The following is a 19,272-nucleotide window of genomic DNA, read 5'->3' as shown; positions in this document are numbered from 1 at the left end:
GCCAGGGTGCTGGATCTTGTAGATCTCAGCAGTGTCTTGGGCTGTGAGCAGCTTCCAGGGAGTAACGGAGCCTCAACTGTTTGGTTACAGGATTTTCAGGGCCATCTCTTGTTGGGCAGCTACCACGCTGTCCCTCCTTTCCCAAGGACCTCTTGGCGGGCCACCCTGGGACCTGCAGCCTTTCCTCCCTTAGAAGCTGGTAACTGTCCTCTCCCAGGGAGGGTTCAATTGTCACTTCTTCAGGAAGCCTCCCTGGATGGAGCTGGGAGCAGTGACCAGCCTGGGCTGGAGCAGCCCCATTTAGTCAAGCCTGGAGGAGATTTGGTTATGGTCAGAAAAGAACCAGAGTGATCAGGAAAAGATCAGGTGGGGAAATGCCAGTGGTATGTGTAAATGAATACTCATAAATCAGAGCTTTACCCACCCAGACCAAGCAAGGGCAGGGAGGGTCTTATCCTCAACTCTCTCCTTTCCTATAAGTCTTTCAGATCTCAGAGGACTGCTCGGGGAGCTTGGGGGCAGAACAGGTGAGCTGACTGTACCTGGATCTTTCCAGGGCTAGAGCGAAGGCTCTGCAGGATGGAATGGGGGATGGGCCTCTGCTTGTCCAGACTCCCACCCTCCTGGGGCTCACAGGACAGGATACCTTTCTCCAATCTCAGCAGTCATCCTTCTGCCTCAGCACAAGGATCTCCCTCCAACATACTGATCCCAGCCAGCAACGGGGCAGGGGAGGCTGTGGAGGAAGGAGGGGAACTCAAGGGGAGGGATACACCAAGTCTGTTTGAGCCACAAAGAGGGGGGTGGTCCCATGGAGCACTTGTCCCTCAACAGCCCTCCTTGTTCCTCAGCTCTGTGCTGTCCTCTTTCTCTAGCCCAGCTCAGTCCCTTTAACTACAGTGAGGATGGAGCCTCGTGGGAACACCTTTTGCCCCTATCCCAGGACTGCTGCTACTGCTGCTAAGTCGCCTCAGTCGTGTCCGACTCTGTGCGACCCCCCATAGATGGCAGCCCACTAGGTTCCTCTGTCCCTGGGATTCTCCAGGCAAGAATACTGGAGTGGGTTGCCATTTCCTAGGTCTAGGCCCCAGAAATCCCTCCTGGGGTTTGGTCCAGAGGAAGAGGTCTGTAGTCTTGTTCACTCCTGTCAGAAGCCTGGGGAGCGGCAGGAGAGGGCAGAGGGGCTCCCAGCACTTCAGGTTTGGGAAAAGAGCTCTGGTCTTCTGGAAGGATGGATTCCTAGTCAAATGAAAGATCTGGAAGCCCTAGCACCACCTGACATGTGATGGGGAGTGGGCGCTCAGAAAAGTCTTGTGGCAGCAATAGTGAGGACCAGAGCTGAAGCAGGCAGGAAGGCCATTAGGCTGCAGGAAGGACTTCCATTCTTGGTAGAGGATGCTGGAGCATGAAGGCCCCATCATCCTCTGCTGGGACTGGAGCGCCCTCTGGTGGTCCGATGGTATCAGGCCGATGGAAGCCCTGGGCCTGCCTGCCCCATTCCCTACAGCAACTCTGAATTGCCCTTCCTAGTCCCCACTCCTCAGACTCCGGACAGGGACCTAAATTGGTGCCTGGAGGCTGGCTGCTTCCAGCTTCTGAGGAGTTAGTGGCAAAAGAATTCCTTATGCTACTCTTAAGCCTCCCAGGGCTCTCTTCCTACTGTGTTCAGAGGTCACCCAAGTTGAGGGTAAGAGTGGCATTCATTCTAGAATAGGAAGAGCTCTCTAGCAGACTGAGCTGTCTTGTAACAAACACACACTTGCTGGAGGGGAATGAGCTCCCTGTCTCTGGAAGCAAGGAAGTGCAGTCTGGGCATTGCCCTCATAGAAGACAGCATCCTAGGGGGAGTTCCTTAGTCTCAAGGAGGCAGGATGTTGTCACCAGTCAGGTCTTTTTTCACCTGAGGTTCTAATATTGTGAGTTAGATGGTGCGAGAAACTCCCCAAATTCTCAATGCACAAAAATAAAGGACTCAGAGTCCTTGGTGACCATGGTATTTATCACCCTCAGAGAGCCAGGCCCTGGCTCAGGCTTCACAGTAACTGAGTGATGCTGGTCCAGTGAATCAGCAGTCCCTCGAGTGCCTCACTTGCAGGGCGTGGGGTGGTGGGGTGGGGGTGTGTGAGGCTCTCTCCTCACCATGACCAGTTATAGCCACCTGGCTCCACCATCTCCCCAGCCTTCCACCACCCCTCCCCCAAGGCTCCCTATGGAAAGGAGCTCCTGTCTTCTTTCCTGCAGCAGCAGTGATGGGAGCTAATAATGAGGAGCTTCCCCACAGTAGACTGTCATCCTCTTCTAAAAGGAGAGCATCCTTCCAAGGGCTGGAAGCAAGTTAGGCCTGAGTCTCTGTCTCCTCTGATCCCTGGGCTAAATGCTCATGTTCTCCAGGCACCTGAAGGGCAGGGACGGAGGAGCAGGTGAAGGGTCAGCTCTAGAGGACGGAGACCACAGCTGAAGGGTGAACCCCAGAGGAGCAGGAGCGGGGGAGGAGGGAAAGAGGCAGGTTGGACCCGAGGAGGCGAGGCAGGGAAGGGGGCGTTTGAGGGTGAGAGGGCCCTAAGGGCCTGAGGGGTGGGCACATCTCACCTCCCAGTAAATCTGGTCCTCGTAGCACTGGGAGTCTGGCGGGGAGTCCAGGATGGGCAGCCTCAGCAGGAGCCCTGGTGGCAGTAGGGGACAGTGTGTGAGGCTTTTTGCTGCCCCCACAGGGGAGGTTGCTACCCAGTACCACAGGGCACAGAGGAGCTGGGAGTCATGAGGTCAATGGGATGCCTGGCACAGGCAAATCACAGCAGTGTTTATCAAGCGCCACTTCTGCTAGGCCCTGTGCAAAATGCGTGACAAAGCACTGCCTCCCTGAGTAATCACAGCAACCCTGCAAGGTGAATAGGATCCCTGTATTACAGAAAAGGGGACCAAGGTTCAGAGAAGTAACATACTAAAGTGTGCACGGAAGGAACAGATCAAATAGTGTCTGTCATGAGCCACAGCTCATCAGCTTTCTGTGGGCTCCTCTCCAAGAGGGATGCAGGAAGTGTTTCTTGGGTAAATAAGTAATTAAATGAATGAATGAACTCTTATTTAAGAATAAGATCTCAAGGAATCTTGAGATCAGGAAGTTGGGGATCTGAGAGCAGGAAGATGGGGATACCGAAGCATACGTTTAATTTTGAAGGCCAGACATCAGGAGGGACTGCCTGGCCTGGCATCAGTGAGCAGGCTGCCTCTGTGGAAGGTTTTTGTGCCCCAGTCTGTTGATGAGCCAGCCAGGCCTCTTCCTTCCCGGCCCCTACCCCAGCCCTAGCCCCAGCCCCAGAGAGATGGTGCCACAGGCCTCAGCCTGAGGCTGGGCTGCCCTCTAGTGGGAAGAGGGAGCAGCGCGCCAAGCCGCAGAGGAGAGGGATTGGTCAGCAGGCTTCCCACCTTCCTTTGCGACCAGAAGGGAGAAAGTACCTGCTTGGTCCTCCTTACCTGGAGGAAGTTACCCCTGAACACCATAACCCCACGCTGCTCCTGGCACGATGTAGGTGTTCAATAGAGTAAACGAATGTCAGGGGAATGGGATCGATCCAATGGCCCTTCCTCCAGAGAACCCCACCCCCCCACCACCCCCGCCCCGCCCAGCCGCCGCCGCCGTCTTCTGCTCTCCCTGGGGCTCCTCCTGCCAACTCCCGACCCCAGCCAAGGTCACTCACCTCCAAGGCCCCCACCCACAGAGGCAAATGTCAGTGTGACAAACAGCCCGAAGAGCTGGTGCATGGCCTGAGACGTGGCACTGCGCTGGCCCTCGGCTATGAGTGGAAACACACTCTCCAGGCTGCAGGGAGAGGATGGTGTGGGGAGACAGATGGAGCACGAAGCCAGAGCTGGTGAGCGCATCAGTGCCCTGCCCCGCTTTCTGCAGCAGCCGAAAGGGCCCTGGGGAGCCTGCCAGGCTGAATCACCTCCAGGCCTTTGCTCCAACTGAGCCCATTGGAGGGGAACACCCTCCCTTCCCCAGTGTGCCTGCAACACCCTCATACCTTTCAAGGCTCAGTTTGAGGGTCACTTTTGCTTCCCATCTCCCCTGAGCCCTGATGTGCAAAAATCTATCCTAAGGGTCAGTGTCTCTCCCTTGACCCTTTAATAATGACACTGTTGAAATCATTTATTCAACGACCTTCTGCTGCACTCGACCGAGGACCAAGAAGGCAGTCCCCAGGCTTGTTCACCCCAGTTTCTTCAGCTTCCAGGGTATGGATGAATGAATGAAAGAGAATAGACAGCTTTTTTTTGGTCAGGAGCAGGAGCAGGGGAGGAGGGAAAGAAGCAGGTTGGACCAGAGGAGGTGGTTGTGGCCCACAAAAGGAGGAATAGACTGAGGGAGTTAGTTCAGGGGGATAATGATTCCATTGGATTGGGGGTGGGGTGAGGGTGGGGAGAACTCACCCATCTCCATAAGCTTCACGGGTGGCCAGCCCAGCCACAAGGCCACCCAGGAGGGCTCCCAGGACCCCCGGCATCCCATGGAGGTTGTGCACACCACATGTGTCTTGGACTTTGAGTTTGGACTCAAGGATGGGCTGGAGACAGGACACCAATCATGAGTCTCGTGTGTCCCCCTCAGCCAGGCCTGCTGGAGAGGAGGAAGGGTGTGAAGACGCCCTGCCCTGCTCAGGGCCCAGGGGCTTATGTACCGTGACGAACTTGTACCCCAGTGTGGAGATGGCCCCAGCCAGGAAGCCAGCCGCCAGAGCCCCAAAGGGTGTCAGCATCATTTCAGCTGATGTCCCCACTACAACCCCTCCGGCCAGCGCTGCGTTCTGCACGTGGACCTAAGGGAGCACAGAAGAGCAAGGCTCTGGAGGCCCTTTCTGATGGTCACAGCCACACCCACCCCAAGCCCGCCCACCAGTGCCACCGCTGCTTCTCCACCGTCTAATCCTCTACCTCACACGTGGTCCTAGCCTCACTGCCTGCTCTGGCCCCAACGCCTCCAGTGCATCTGCAGTCCCCTGAGCCTCTGCCCTTACCTGTCCCCCTGGAGGATCAACCTTGCAGGGTTTCAGACCTCTCCCTGGTCTCCCGGCCCACCCCTCTGCCTCTCCCCACGCCTCTTCCCCATACCATGTCCAGCCGCCCATCCCCCCCAACAAGGGCTGACAAGGCGAAGGTGCTGAGGGTGCTGGCGGTCAAGGAGTAGTATGTGTTGAGAGCGGTCCGATGCTGCCCGTCCCCCAGGGCAGTGGGTGCAGAGTTGAAACTAGGCCAGAAGATCCACAGGAAGATGGTCCCTAAACGGTGGGCAGAAAGGCGGAATGAGAGGAAGTAAGTGACTCCCTCGCAAGGTACAAGTTGTGTAACTGCAGTCAAGTCACCTACTCTCATCATCCTCAGTTTCCTCATCTGTAAAATGGGGATAGTGACGCATACCTCAGGAAGTGAGGACTAAATGAGATGATGCATACCAAGTACCTAACCACAGCTTGTTACTTTAGTGTCAGTCCCTCAGTCATGTCCGACTCTGCGACCACGTGGACTGTAGCCCGCCAGGCTCCTCTGTCCAAGGGATTCTTCAGGCAAGAGTACTAGAGTGGATAGCTATTCCTTTCTCCAGGAGATCTTCCAGCCATCAAACACAGGTCTCCTGCATTGCAGCTGGATTCTTTACCAGCTGAGCCACCAGGGAAATCCAACCATGGCCTCGTTGTTGTTCAGTAGCTCAGTTGGGTCCGACTCTTTGCGACCCCATGGACTGCAGCACACCAGGCTTCCCTGTCCTTCACCATCTCCCGAAGCTTGCTCAAACTCATGTCCATTGAGTCGATGATGCCATCCAACTATCTCATCCTCTGTCATCCCCTTCTCTTCCCACTTTCAATCTTTCCCAACATCAGGGTCTTTTCCAATGAGTCAGTTCTTCACTTCAGGTGGCCAAAGCATTGCAGCTTCAGCTTCAGTCCTTCCAATGAATATTCAGGGTTGATTTCCTTTAGGATTGACTAGTTTGGTCTCCTTGTTGTCCAAGGGACTCTCAAGTGTCTTCCATGGCCTAGCTGGTACTAAATGTCTAACAACTGGTACCACTGAAGGGTACTGGCATGAGAGGGTGTTAGTTACTTGATTGAAAACCATGGGGGGTGGGGAGGGGTTGAGTTTGTTTTAAGTATCAGAAAAGGAAAGAAAAAAAAGGCAAAGGGCACCACATGTCAGGCACGAATCTGGTACTTGATATCCATAACAGGAAAATCATTTGTTTTATAACCTCAACTGCCATCTGGAGAGGGTGGGCCCTGGCCTGAGCACTGATGGGCTGGGCCTGGGCGTCTCGGGCAGGAACTGGGAGCTCCATAGGCCTTGCTGCCCTGTGAGGTTCCCAGGTCAGTCCTGGAGGGAGAGGTGGGGGGCAATGGAGGAGGGGGGCTGGGGGCCCTGTGGGGAGGGCCAGCGTGGAAGAGAGGCTTGAGGGAGTGTCCCTTAGTTCTGAGTGCTCCTTGGGTTGTGATGTAGCTTCTGCACCTCCATAGTCTGCAGTAAAATCTACCACACATACACATGTATGTTCTGAGAAGAGTTTTGGGAGGAATCAAGGAAGAGACCCATTTTCCTGTCCAGCAGGAGCTGGGAGGCAGAGGAAATATGAGAATGTAAGCCTCCCAGGAAAGCACAGAAATCTCCGGGAGGCCTCTGGACTTCAAACCAAACTTATCAAAGGGCAAGGAGGCCTCCCCTGACCTAGGGTTCCATAAGCTCTGTTTCACAACACACCCAGATGTGAGCAAGAAACACAAGGCTAGTCTCTTCTTTATGTAAGAATGGGCACTTCAGTAACTACTCAGTACTATCTCCAAAAAGGTAAAATATCAATTTCCTTTCCTGACTCATCAGTGAATGGACAGGAGCAGAGGTGCAGGCTTAGAAGAAGTAGGTGGTGATGAGGTGCTTGCAGGCCAGACCCTACTCCTCCCAGGGGTGACCTGTGACCTCTCCTTCTCTCCTGAGAGTGCTGGGGCTTCCAGGAAATCTCCTGGGAGGAAGTGTCCTCAGGAGGTGGGAGGCAGCACCAAGGGAACAGGCCTAGAGGTTACAGATGGGGAGAAGCTGAGTCTGGCTGGAGACAGAGGGGGAGAAAGAGGTAGGGAGTGGGGAGGGGAAGGGGAGCAAATTACTGCACGGGCCAGTATGCCTGACTGAGGAGTCCGGTATTTAACTGTGGGTAGGGGGGCCCTGAAGGCCTTTAAACAGAGATAGATACCATCAGACTTGGATTTAGAAAGGCCCCTGGGATGGATCTCGGGCTTCCCTGGTGACTCAGACAGTAAAGAATCCGCCTGCAATGCAGGAGACCTGGGTTCGATCCCTGGGTCAGGAAGATCCCCTGGAAGAGGGTAGGGCAACCCACTCTAGTATTCTTGCCTGAAGAATCCCATGGACAAAGGAGCCTGGCGGGCTACAGTCCACAGGTCACAAAGAGTTGGACAAGACTGAGTGACTAACACCTTCATGAACATTTTCTGGGATGGAGCCCTGAGACCCATGAGCTCTGAGGTCTAAAAACCTGTCATAGAACTACCAAAAATGATAAGCAAGAGTCCCCAGGCTCTGATGGAAGAGTCCGAGTTGGAAGGGAGTTCCCTGCCAGAACCCCAAGACTTATAGGTGGCACCCCGAGACCAGGCCTGGATATGAACTGGCCCCTCACCCACCACACCTCGGGAGGCCTCACCAATCATGGCAAAGAGGTCCGAATGGTAGACGGAGCCCTGGCGATGCTTGCTCTTCTCCAGTTGGGGCCTATAGAGGACCCGGGAGAGGATCAGCCCGAAGTAAGCACCAAAAGTGTGGATAGTCATGGAGCCTCCTGCGTCCTTCACCTGGGGAGGTGGGGCTGAGGTGGAGGGGCAGCCCCTTGCCCCACTCCTGCCCCATGCCTTCCCTGCTCAGGGCCTGGCCATGCCCACTCCGCACCCCATCCCCATCCAAACTCACCTCCAGGAGGCTAAGCAGGACAAACTCGTTGAGGCCAAACAGCACCACCTCCAGCAGGGCCATGAGCAGCAGCTGAACCGGCCCAGTCTTGCCCAGTACGGCCCCAAAGGAGATAAGCACGGCCCCAGCACAGAAGTCAGCATTGATCATGCTGGGGGGTTCGGATGGAGAGGGTGAGGGGGGCTGGAAACAAGGGCAGCCCAGGGGGATGGGGAGGGAGCAATGAATGCACCAGGCTAAATTCTTCCCTGGGAGGTGGGACAGGATCACCTCCCTTTTTTGTGGAGATTCTGGGGTTTGGCAAACAAAGCCCAGGACAAGTGGGAGAACCAGATTTTGAATCAACAGCGAGCACTGCCCTTTTCCATGACGCTGTCTATCCTCCCAACAGTTCATGAGTAATGAGGGGCCTAAAGGGAGGTGTGGGTCAAGGATGGGAGAAGAAACCAGACAACAAGAACAGGCAGGGTGCCTAAAAGAAATTGACTGACGGGTCAAAAACCTAGGTCAGGGAGCAGACTTGAAAGACCAGGCTGGAGCTGGGTCCCTTGGGCAGGGGCCTCCCAGGTAGACCCAGGGGAGCCAGGGAGGCCACTGCTGCCCACCTCTCCATGCCTACAAGGATGTAGCCACCACGGAAGGAGTGGAAGAAGCCCTGGATGAGCGTGGACCACTGCAGGGCAAAGGCGGCCAGGAGGAAGGTGAAGCCCACGCTGCCGAAGCCGTAGCGCTGCAGGAAGACCATAAGGAAGCCGAAACCCACGAAGATCATGGCATGCACATCCTGGAAGCCTGCGGGGGGGCATTTGGGACTACTCAGGCCACCACCCATGGACCAATCAGCAATCCTGCTGCACCCCCCAGCTCTCACCAGCCAGTGCCGCCTTGAGGCTAGAGCCAAGCCTATAAAATTCCCCAAGGCATGGCCCGGCCTCCCAGCCTGGCTCACCGGTGCAGAGCTGCCCAGCTTGGAGCAGTGGGACCCCCACCATCCCTGTTGTCCCCAGGTCAGAGCAAGAGAGTAGAGCCTTCTGCTCTCTTCTCTACCCCACTCAACTGCCCAATCCCTGGATCATTACGACCGGGGAAAAGGCCCACTTTTCCTGTGTGGTTTCCTGCAGCAGCCCCTGCCCTCCATGATGGAAATTCTCTTCCCGTTCTGGCCTTTGTGCTGGAAGTTCATCTTGATGTCTAACCTCCATTCCTCATGCTTCAGAATCTATGCCTCTCCACTTTTAGGGTTTTACATTTTACAAATTAATTGATAAAATAACTGTTAGCTTTGTAGAACTGTATAAAATAACTTTAATAACTTTGTTAAGAGGTTATCTCAGGGAAAAAAGGAATTGAAGGCAGGGGGAGGGCTGCTGAGCCATATAATTCTGGTGCAAATAACGCCCCCTGGAGATTTGCAATATGGCCACTTATGAAAAAGAAGATTTATGGGAAAGATTTTACCCTGCAGTTTGCTTCTTTCTATATTTTGGATATCTTAATTTTATAGATGAATCACTTGACTTTTTTAAGTGTCAGTGGGGTTTCTGGGGAGGGACACTTGGGGTCTTTTCTGTTTGCTTTCCAGTCTGTGTACAAAAATCTAAAATAATAAGCAGCCATATTGAAAATGAGATACATACAATTTGCTTTGTATTATTTTGTTCTGTACCCTGCCCACCATCTACTCATAAACAGGGCTAGAAACACAACCTCGGGTGATGTTCGGCCAGTACATCTCGTCCTGTTTCCTTTGTCTTGGGTCTATGTATCAGTAATGCTGTGCTATCCTCCGCTTTAATTGAGAAACACTAGAGGAACATTTGAGTGCATTATTGCATCTGTTGTAAATAACTTATTGAGAAACAGGGTCGACCAACCATGACCTTAAACTCTCCTTTCATAGCTCCAGGTGGGAAATTTCTCCTGGAACTTAGTCCTAGGACATGTCATCTCCCCTAAGGAACAAGGAACTGATCTGCTTTCCTTCACTCATGTGTTAGATGTTTACTAAGAAGTCATAGAACTAAAAATAAATAAACAAAAAAACCTAAGCAGTCATGCATCAGACTCTGGAAATGTAGCTATTGCTGGAAGACAGACATCAAAGGAATCAAAGAATCACGTATGTGAGGCTTCCTTTATTCTGATGAGAACATGTAACTGTCCATATTTCCCCCTTTTCTTGGCTGCCTATAGCCCAAAGCTACATGGGAATTTCAACTATATCAGCTATAGGCCTTCACAGTGTTCATTATTTGTGTTCTTCTCTGCTTTTCTTATAACTGAAATTCACATGTTTTTGTTGTAAATGAATTCAAGTAGAAAGAGGCAGATCACAAAGAAAAAAAATCACAATCACCTTTTTTGTTTAAAGGTAAAGAAGCAACAACAAGGGATTTCCCTAATGGTCCAGTGGCTAAGACTCTCTGCTCCCAATGCAGAGGGCCTGGGTTCAATCCCTGGTTGGGGAACTAGATCCCACGTGCGGCTACTAAAGACCCCGAGGGCCACATCTAAGACCCAGCACGGCCAAACAAATAAGAACCATCAACAAGCCAAATATGTACTACTGAACTTCAGAATGCAATCAATAACTTTGAGAGAAGCAAATTTGTGTGTGTGTGCTGAGTGTGGGCTGATAGGAAAGGAGTTTGCAAGCCCCTGCAGAGGGCTGGGTACACGCAGCCCCCGGGCCAAGGGGGTGAAGGTCCAGTGGCCTCATTAGATGTCCCCACCACTGTGCCCCTTCTCCAGCCCTGCCCACTCCTCAAGTCGCCCAGATCGCTCTTCCCTTTCAGATCTTAAAACCCAACAGAAAAGGAGAGGTGTTGTTTAGATCTCAGTATGCAGCCTTAGCTCTTTCAGCCTCCCCATCTGACTTGCTTTCTCCTTGTGCAAACTGTAAAGGGGAAGCCATGTCTGTTCTTTTGCCCAAGGACAGCAAGACAACAAACGGGGCTGGGTCACAGGGCTCTGTGCCCAAACCGCTCCAGAACTTGTCTTAAATAGCAATAACATTTACATCTCCCACCTGGGGGTTGTTTGGAATCAAAACTCAATCCAGTGGCTTTTCACCTGGAATCTAAACACCAAGAAATCTCCTTTATTCGTTCCATTCCATGGAATGTTCCACACAGACATTCTCTGTGGGCTGTGGAGGGTAAGGGGGTATTCCAGCTGGAGGCAGGGGGATAGATATGATGACCCCTCAACATTCCCTTCAGGGGATCCCTGGGTCAAGCAGCATGGAGCCTGTTTCCCATCACATCCCCAACGCCTCCAAACTCATGCACCTTTGGCTGGAGAGAAGATAAAAGCCCTCCAGGGCCACCTATTACCCTCCCTCCTTCCCTTACTGCCTCTCCCCAACCCCACCAGATGATTCCTGAACAAGGTCAGACTGTAGGACAAGGGAACAGTGACAGCTGGGGCTTTAGCATCTCACAGAGCTGGCTTTAAATTCCAACACACGCATGCACACACACACACACACACACACACACACACACATCCCTACACTTCTCACTGCGTGACCTTGGACAAGTCACTTAACCTCTCTAAGCCTCAGTTTCCTTGTCTGTAAAGAGGGGATATAAAATATGAGTAGCAGGAAAAAGGGAGTGGTGAGCTGGGGAGGCCATCTCTCCCCACCACTCTACCTCCACCTGCCTTTAAGAGGGCAGATCAGGCTGTATTCTCCTAGAAGAGTTACAAACCACTCTGGTCCCAGTCACACACACTGCTACCCCCACCTCAGGAAGATCCTGTTTCCATCTGTCCTAAATCCCTCTTCTTGCAAGTAAGGTCTCAGAGACAGACAAAAAAGAACCTGTCCATATTTTTTCTTAGAACCCTTTCTCATCTTTGCTTCTGAGTCCCCTGCACACTTAGACTTTCCCCCTAGTCTTTTCCCCCTCTTATTTTCCATGACTTATCTCATGGAATAAGAGGTTTGTAATGTGGGGGAAATGCTGAAGATGGGGAGTCAAGAGGCCGGGTTCTAGGTGGGCTGACTTGCTGTGTCATCTTGCGCAGTGGCATTACCTCTCCGGTTCTCTCTCCAACCCGGAGAGGAGTGAACCAGCTGGGCTCTGAAGGCCCTTCCTGTAGAGATAACAGGCAGACACTCAGAGCAGCCATGCCCTTGGCGTTGGCTAGTCCCACTGCCTAACAACAGCGGCAAAACTCCCTTTCATCTCCCAAATCAAAGGGCAGTGGCCACACCACCCTCTGGCCCTGACCACTTCTCCTGGACACAGGGACGGTGAAGACTCGGCGCATCAAAGCCCCAGGCTCCAGGGACCTCACACCTCCCTCCTTTCCAACCCATCCCCAGGGTCCCAAGTCCACAGGGACAAAAACCTTGTGCAGAAAGAGGTAGGATTCCCACTGCTGTTCCTCCTACTGCAATCCAGGGACAGAAAGCTGTGCATTCAGGAGAGTTTATCATGCAACGGAGGGGCAAGGAAGGTCAGGGAGGCCTTTGAAGCAAGCAGGGCTTGGAGGCCTTGATTGAGGCCCATGGGAGAAGCAAATAGGGGGTCATGACAGGCAGCCAGGTCAGACTCTAGAGCAAGAGCTTACAACTCTCAGTCCATGGACTGTTCTCCCTCCAACTCCCCATCTCTCTGGACAAATGCATGACCCCAAGAGCCTCCCATCCCAGCTCTGTGGCTTTGATTTCAGCATCCATGGCTCACTCATGCAGCCAAAATTGGGGTGAAATGTGGGAAAGGAGGAGCTGTAGCCCCCTCTGCCTAGGACCAAGCCTCCACCAATACTTTGGCCACCTGATGCAAAGAGCTAACTCACTGGAAAACACCCTGATGCTGGGAAAAACAGGGCAGCAGGAAAAGGGGCCGACAGAGGATGAGATGGTTAGATGGCATCACCGACTCAAAGGACATGAATTTGAGCAAACTCCGGGAGATGGTGAAGGACAGGGGAGCCTGGTGTGCTGCATTCCATGGGGTCATAAACAGTTGGACACGATGGAGCGACTGAACAAAATCAAGCCTCTGCTTCACCCTCTCAGTTCTCAGCACTGTGAGCTTCATGGTGTTGGGGTTGGGGCTGGAAGACAGTCAGGTGAGGACAGCTGCCACCAGCTCTGCACACAGAAAGTAAGGTAATAAAAGCTGGGGTTTTAAAGGAGACACCCACATTCTGGGCCTTGTTTGAATATATATCTTTCAAATGGAGGCACCTTTCTTCTCATTGCTCTGATGGGGAAAACTGAGGCTTAGAGACCTGCTCAAACATTTGTAACAAACCCTGGGAGATTTGGTGCCCCTGGTCCTAGCTGAGTCACAAGGCTGGTCCCCCAACCTTGAGGGAGAGGCTCTGTCCTCAACATGAAGCAGGGGCTTAAACTTCTCCTTCCTGGGCCTTGTCAGCAGGCAGGTGAGCTGCGGTGCCTAAGAGCTTAGGATGCTGCTGCTGCTGCTAAGTCGCTTCAGTCGTGTCCGACTCTGCGACCCCATAAACGGGCAGCCCACCAGGCTCCCCCGTCCCTGGGATTCTCCAGGCAAGAACACTGGAGTGGGTTGCCATTTCCTTCTCCAATGCATGAAAGTGAAAAGTGAAAGTGAAGTCGCTCAGTCGTGTCTGACTCTTAGCGACCCTGTGGACTGCAGCCTACCAGGCTCCTCCGTCCATGGTCCATGGGATTTTCCAGGCGAGAGTACTGGAGTGGGTTGCCATTGCCTTTTCCGAAGAGCTTAGGATGACCAAGTCCTAGTTCCAGCTCTGTCACTCACATACTAGGTGATCCTGAATAAATCACAGCCCCTTTGAGCCTCAGCTTCCTTCTCTGTGAAATGGGTTAATGACCCTGCCTTGCCTCCTCCTCAGGGCTGTGGGGCGGCTACTCTGTGATTGGCTGGTGGCTCCTTACATTATTTTTTCTCTGACTCTGGAAGAATCAGCTTTGGGGGACTGGGGAAGAAATGTCTGAGCCCACTGGCCTTGGCTGCCTTCACAGCTATTACCTGCATCACTGTCTCCCCCACCCCACCCACTACCTCCCCTGCCCAGAGGATTTCTTTTTCTCCTTGTGTTCAGGGTGGAGGCCTGAGAAAGACAAAGTCTCTAGGCAAAGCCCAGCTAGGCCAACAAGACAGTAGGTAAAGCTGGAGCTTCAGGTTTGGGTTCAAATCTCAGCTCACTCACTCTAACAGCAGGACCCTGAACCAGCCAACTAACCTCTCTTTTAGCTCAGTTTCCCCATCTTTGTCTACTTCACAGACTAAAGGAGAAAATGCATGTGCCGCCCTTGGCATAATACCTGGAACGTGGCAGACACTAGTGAAAGCATATAATTATAAATCTGGGGCACCTTCATCTTAAAGCAAGAGGGTAGCCCACCTAGGGGTAGATCTGGACTCCCTGCCAAGACACCAGGGAAACTTAGGGTCTTAGCTCCCCGCGCGCCCTCACCCGCACTCACTTGGGTAGCGAAAGTAAAATTCATTGTCCGCGTTACTGTGGTTGCCCCAGTGCCAGAGGGCAGCGTCGGTTTCACGGTTGTAGCGGACAAAGACCGCAAAGAGGATGGCGGTGGCGCCCTGGAGGAGGAGGCACAGCAGGGGCAGCTGCAATCGCCGGCCCGCGGAGTGGCGGGGAGACCAGGCCATGGGACAGAAGCTGCGAGTCTCCAACTCGGTTGTGGCTCCAGGCGCGTGGCGCGAGCAGACAGTCCAGGGGCGGGCGGGGCGAGCCAGGCCCCGCCCACCACGAGGAGGCTTGCCAGGGCCGTCTTAACCGCGCTCAAGTTACCCATCCCAGTTCCAGGAAGCAGGGTGTCGCGGGAAAGGCGAGGGCCTGGGCCCCGGACGTGAGGCGGGGCGAGGAGTGGGAGAGGATGGGGCGTTCGTAGCCCCAGGTCCTCTTTCCTTTGGCCCAGCTGACCCTGATGCCGTTCCTGTTGGGACAGATTCTTGGAAATAACCCTGGAAAGGCTCCCCGTGTCCTGCCCTGCTCCGGCACAGCTGCCGGACCGGTGGTGGTGGAGGGAGAAAGAAGGGAGGGCACCCGCCCCCTCAAACATGATGTTAGTTTAGAGAGTGTTTCCCAAAGAATAATCGACCTCGATGGGCTCAGGCTTCTCCCACCGGACCCCTCCAGGGTTGATACAAGAGAGAGTTGAAGTGTTACTCAATCTTTTCCCCAACTGAAAAACCAGTGGAGATCGGAGATAAAGAACCGGCTCTGTAGGTACTGATGATTAACGTGGCCAGGGAGGTCTGAGTCTCGACAGTTGAGTTCTTTACCCCACTCCCAAGCCTCCTCGCATTTACACCCCACCACACTTCTAGGACAGAAGGCTGAACCTGGGAGCAGGCTGGGCAGGGGCCCACTGAAACCTGGGTTCCCTGAACACCCAGTGTGATATGAGAGGTTCTGGGCTGCCCCCAGCAGCCTGAAAGACAGGAAGATAGGTGGTAGGAAGGTCTTCTCAGTTGAGAGTCAAGAGCCCCTTGTTACACAAGCAGGATTTGTATCCACTGGGGTCCTGGTAGACAAACAACGAGGGGATAGCTGTTAGCCAGGCTTTGGAGATGAGCCAGATCAGCCCTCCCTCCTGGAGCCACTGTCCAGTTAGGAGAGAGACATTTAGGAGGGAATTGAATTGCCATTGGGGTAAATGTGTGACCCAGGAATCACAGAGATTGTGGAGCCCAGAGGAGAAGCTGCAGAGCCTACAGAAGTGGCGATAAGGAAGGGGACTGGGCTGGAGAATTGCCTCCTGGCAAGTGGTGCCTGAAGGCAGCCTGGAAGGACAACCTGGAAATTGAGTAAGTGAAGAAAGGAGAGGAGACATCGCAAGAAGGGACCCACATAAACAGAAACCGTGGGCATGTTCAGGGTGCTCAGAAACTGAGGTTGGGGGTGGGTATCAGCAGGCAGAGAAACGTGGCCTCTGTCTAGTGGGTGCTGGGCCCCTGGAGACCTCTGAACAGGTGGAGGACCTTTGTGTTATTGGTTCTGACACCCAGCCCACAAAGGGCTTCAAAGAAGAAAACCTGAAGCCCAGTAGGGCTGGTGGTGGGAGAAGTCCTGTGTCTCCACTACCCACAGCCTAGCCGCACCTATCTGAGGGGGCTGTTATACAGGGGTAGGGGGGCGGGGGCGCGGGCTTGTGGGAGTTTGCAAAGATGTCCCAGACCCTGGCCTGAAAGAAGAGCTGCCGTTCCCATGGGCTGTAGCCTAAGGCCATAGGGACCAGTCACTGCCCAGAGCTGATGCCAAGTAGGGCTCAACCTTGCTTCTCCTCTGCCACCTCCCAGTTCACCTCCTCCCCCACTTCCCCTCAAGGCCTAAGCCTCTGGTCCAGCATGGACTCTGCAGGACAGTTGGATTCTAGGTGCCCAACCGGGCAGGTGTGGGAGGGTGGTAGCTGCCTCTGATAGCACTGCTCTAGCAGGTGGAGCAGCCTCTCTGGCCCTTGGTGGCCCCTGGCCCCGAGGCTCTGTGTCACTACTTGGTCAGCAAGATGGCTGTTTTCTTGCTAGTCTGCAGGTGGTGGGGCAGGGGAAGAGGGCGGGGGAGGAGAAGATGTCTGATCAGCTGCCTTTGGATAACAACTCTCAGATCATTCATCATCTGGGGTTTCCTGCCACATCCAGCCTTCTGCCCCAAAGATGCAGTCTGCTTCCTGAGCCCTGTTTGGAAGAGGGGGTTGCCCTGGGTTGCACAGGCAAGGACTGGATAGGCCCTTAAAAGGAGAGGTTTTCAAAAGCACCAGAATTCGAAAGAGAAAGGAGTAGGGTCTGTGTCTTCTCAGCATCTTCTGGGAGCTTCCACCGTAATTCCAGCCTCCTCCATCTCTGTCCCACCTGTTGTCTCTCTTAGTCTCTGAATCCCTCTGAATCTCTGATTTTTCCTTTCCTCTGTTGCTCATTCATTCATTCACAATATTCACTTAGTGTCAACCCTGAGCCAGCTTTGGGGGCTGTGACCTGAGGTTCTAGTCACATGTATAACACGGTTGGGTCCTGGGTGCCTCCAGCCCTGACAGGTGTTCACCTTTTATGTGTTGGATTGTGGGAGGTCTAGAGGGAGCCCTTTGGGAGGCCCAGGATAGCTGGGCCAGTATCTCGAAGGCACACTTGGAGACCTTTGGGCAATTGCTATTCACCAGCCTTTATAGGAGGATCCTGGTATTCTCACAACTAGTGGGTACCAGATGGTATCACCCCTGGTCTAACAGAGAACAGGGTCCTGACAGTCCTCCCCTTCTGAGGGTCCCCCTGGCCCACCTGTCCCCTCTGTGGGCTCTCCTGGCAGGCCTACATCTGGGGGCTCTCCTGGCCCACCAACCACTATGGAGAATCTCAGTCTATGGTTTTCTTTGGGATTGCCGAGTGCTGTCAGAACCCTTGGCCCTCCCTCCTGCCTTCTCCAGCCCTGGAAATTCTGATGGAATTGGGGGGAAGGCTTCATCTCTCACCCGTCTCTCCACCCTTGACCGCCTCTGAGGGGCCCCAGCTCCGTCACCAGCGCCCATCCTGCCTGGCCTGGTGGTTTGCCCAATCTTTGACCTTCCATCTCCAGTTTCCAGCTATGGTCAGCTGGGCACTTGAGGGTGGCCAAAGGGAACTGGTGTGTGCTGCTTGCCCTGGCCCAGCCTGGCCAGGCTGTTCATGGGGACCAGGGCTTGGGTTACTGAGTAACTCGGGGTTGCTTGGAGCTGTTCTCTACTGGGGTCACCTTCTGCCTATTCACTGCTCTCTTGGCTCAGGAATCCTCAAAACCAGTGGGCTTCTTTTCTCCATCGAGCTTTCCCAGTGTTTATGGGGAACAAAAGAGAAAAGTACTAAAGCACCAGAATCAGTAAGACTCCTGTTTGTTCATTCTTTCATTCACTCAACACATCTTTGCTGTATCACCTTGGCAAATTGTGGAGCCCTCTCTGAGTTTCAGTTTCCTTATCTATAGGAGAAATGATATTCCCTTTGTGGAAATGTTATGAGAATTACAAATAATTGCTGAGGAGTGCTGGCATTTTCGTAGGCAGTCAACAGATACTGTTATTATTGTTCCGATTGGCTGAGCAGAGAGGGTAAATGGGTTGCTGACTCCAACAGACAATGGGCACATGTGCCTCTGGTGACAGGAAAGGATGGAGGGGACAGCCACCTTGATGCGTTCTCCTGTTGTTGGCTGGAGTGAGTGACCAGCAGGTCTGGGGGCTAGGAAAAGCACATTCAGGAAGGGCCTTTGGACCAGCAGGCCCCGTGACATAACAACTCTTGAGTAGAGGAGATTTTGGGAGGCTTCCTTCATTCAACAAATATATATTAAGCACCTGCTGTGTGCCAGACATGGTGCTAATTGTTGGCAATCCAATGAAATGAGATATATCCCCGGGTGGGGGCGGGAGGTCTATCTGTGTGTGTGGAGGTGCAGATGAATCAGCAGGCAGTAGTATTGCCAAGGGTAGGGGAGACAGGTCATACCGGGACCCAGGCCTTGCTGGGGGTGATCAGGGAAGGCTTCCCAGAGGAAGTGATTCTTACATTGAGATCTGGCCTAATTTCACAGCTAAGGTGGAGCAGAAAGATTCCTTTTTGTCTAACAGTCTGATATGGAAATAGAAAAAGAAGCTATACTGGGGAACTCCTAGGCACCTATTTTCTGGGGGCAGACAAACCCCAGAGCTCAGTTTTTCCCAAAAACTACAGCCACAGTGGCACCATAAAAATATTATTGTGTTTACATAAAGCCGTTTGTAAAAATCAAATATGGCCTTTTGTCCCCAGAGGCTCACCAAAATAGCTTCCGCATAAAAGATTGCCAGAATTAGATTACTTGTGTTTGTTAAGGTTTCTTCATCTATAAAATGAAAATGGCAATACCTTGGGAAAGAAGTTGGTCAGAAGGCAGTGACCTCACAGTGATCTCATTTCAAAGCTTCTCATTCATGTAACGCATTTTGCTTGCCTTCCTGCTACGGGCTAGATTCTAGAGGACTGCCTCCATGTTCTGCCACCACCAGAGAGAGGGGAGTCATGCTCTGTCCTCAGGACACCACGGCAGATGAGATGTAGTCTCGATTCCCCAGTCCTGACAGCAGCTCTGCCTCAGTGGTACAATTCTCATGATCCTACGGGGGGGTTCTGTGGTCAATTCCTGACCAGGAAGTTTTGAAATACAGCAAAGATCAGAAGGTGAGCGTGTCTTCAGATTGAGAGGGACAGAGGACTGAATCCCAGCTCTGCCCAAAAGGGATTTTGGAGAAGTTGCTTACCATGCCTTGAACCCCAGTTTCTTCATCTGTTCCATGGCGACAATAATAGTACT

At 53.1% G+C, this 19,272-nt stretch overlaps 1 protein-coding gene across 2 annotated transcripts; it reads right to left on the bottom strand.

Annotated features, from left to right (window-relative positions):
* Positions 1 to 1,978: 1,978 nt before the first annotated feature.
* On the bottom strand, positions 1,979 to 14,636 carry RHBG (Rh family B glycoprotein). Of its 2 annotated transcripts, XM_086393332.1 has the most exons (10): positions 14,417 to 14,636; positions 8,577 to 8,763; positions 7,972 to 8,122; positions 7,709 to 7,856; positions 5,110 to 5,276; positions 4,680 to 4,817; positions 4,432 to 4,565; positions 3,699 to 3,820; positions 2,590 to 2,663; positions 1,979 to 2,395 (listed from the first exon to the last, which is right to left on the bottom strand). In XM_086393332.1, the coding sequence occupies exons 1-10, from the start codon at positions 14,601 to 14,603 to the stop codon at positions 2,336 to 2,338; spliced, it is 1,368 nt and encodes a 455-aa protein (XP_086249458.1). In that variant the 5' UTR covers positions 14,604 to 14,636; the 3' UTR covers positions 1,979 to 2,335. The 2 variants fall into 2 exon arrangements, with proteins under 2 accessions (XP_086249458.1, XP_086249459.1); XM_086393333.1 differs by lacking the exon at positions 3,699 to 3,820.
* Positions 14,637 to 19,272: the final 4,636 nt, after the last annotated feature.

Source organism: Bos grunniens, chromosome 3 (genome assembly GCF_055505025.1).
Source record: "Bos grunniens cultivar Pamir isolate PY7600 chromosome 3, Bosgru_T2T1.0, whole genome shotgun sequence".
Classification (NCBI taxonomy): domain Eukaryota; kingdom Metazoa; phylum Chordata; class Mammalia; order Artiodactyla; family Bovidae; genus Bos; species Bos grunniens.
Note: the sequence above shows the minus strand (reverse complement) of the source record. Positions and strands in the feature narration are given on the sequence as shown.

What these genes read in the sequence shown, in the direction of transcription:
- RHBG (XM_086393332.1), bottom strand. Translation starts at nt 14,603, where the DNA reads ATGGCCTGGTCTCCCCGCCACTCCGCGGGCCGGCGATTGCAGCTGCCC. An exon ending in ATTTTACTTTCGCTACCCAA is followed by an intron (nt 8,764 to 14,416) that starts GTGAGTGCGGGT and finishes GCCCCCCCGCAG; the next exon opens with GCTTCCAGGATGTGCATGCC. An exon ending in TGTGGGTGGGGGCCTTGGAG is followed by an intron (nt 2,664 to 3,698) that starts GTGAGTGACCTT and finishes TACTGCCACCAG; the next exon opens with GGCTCCTGCTGAGGCTGCCC.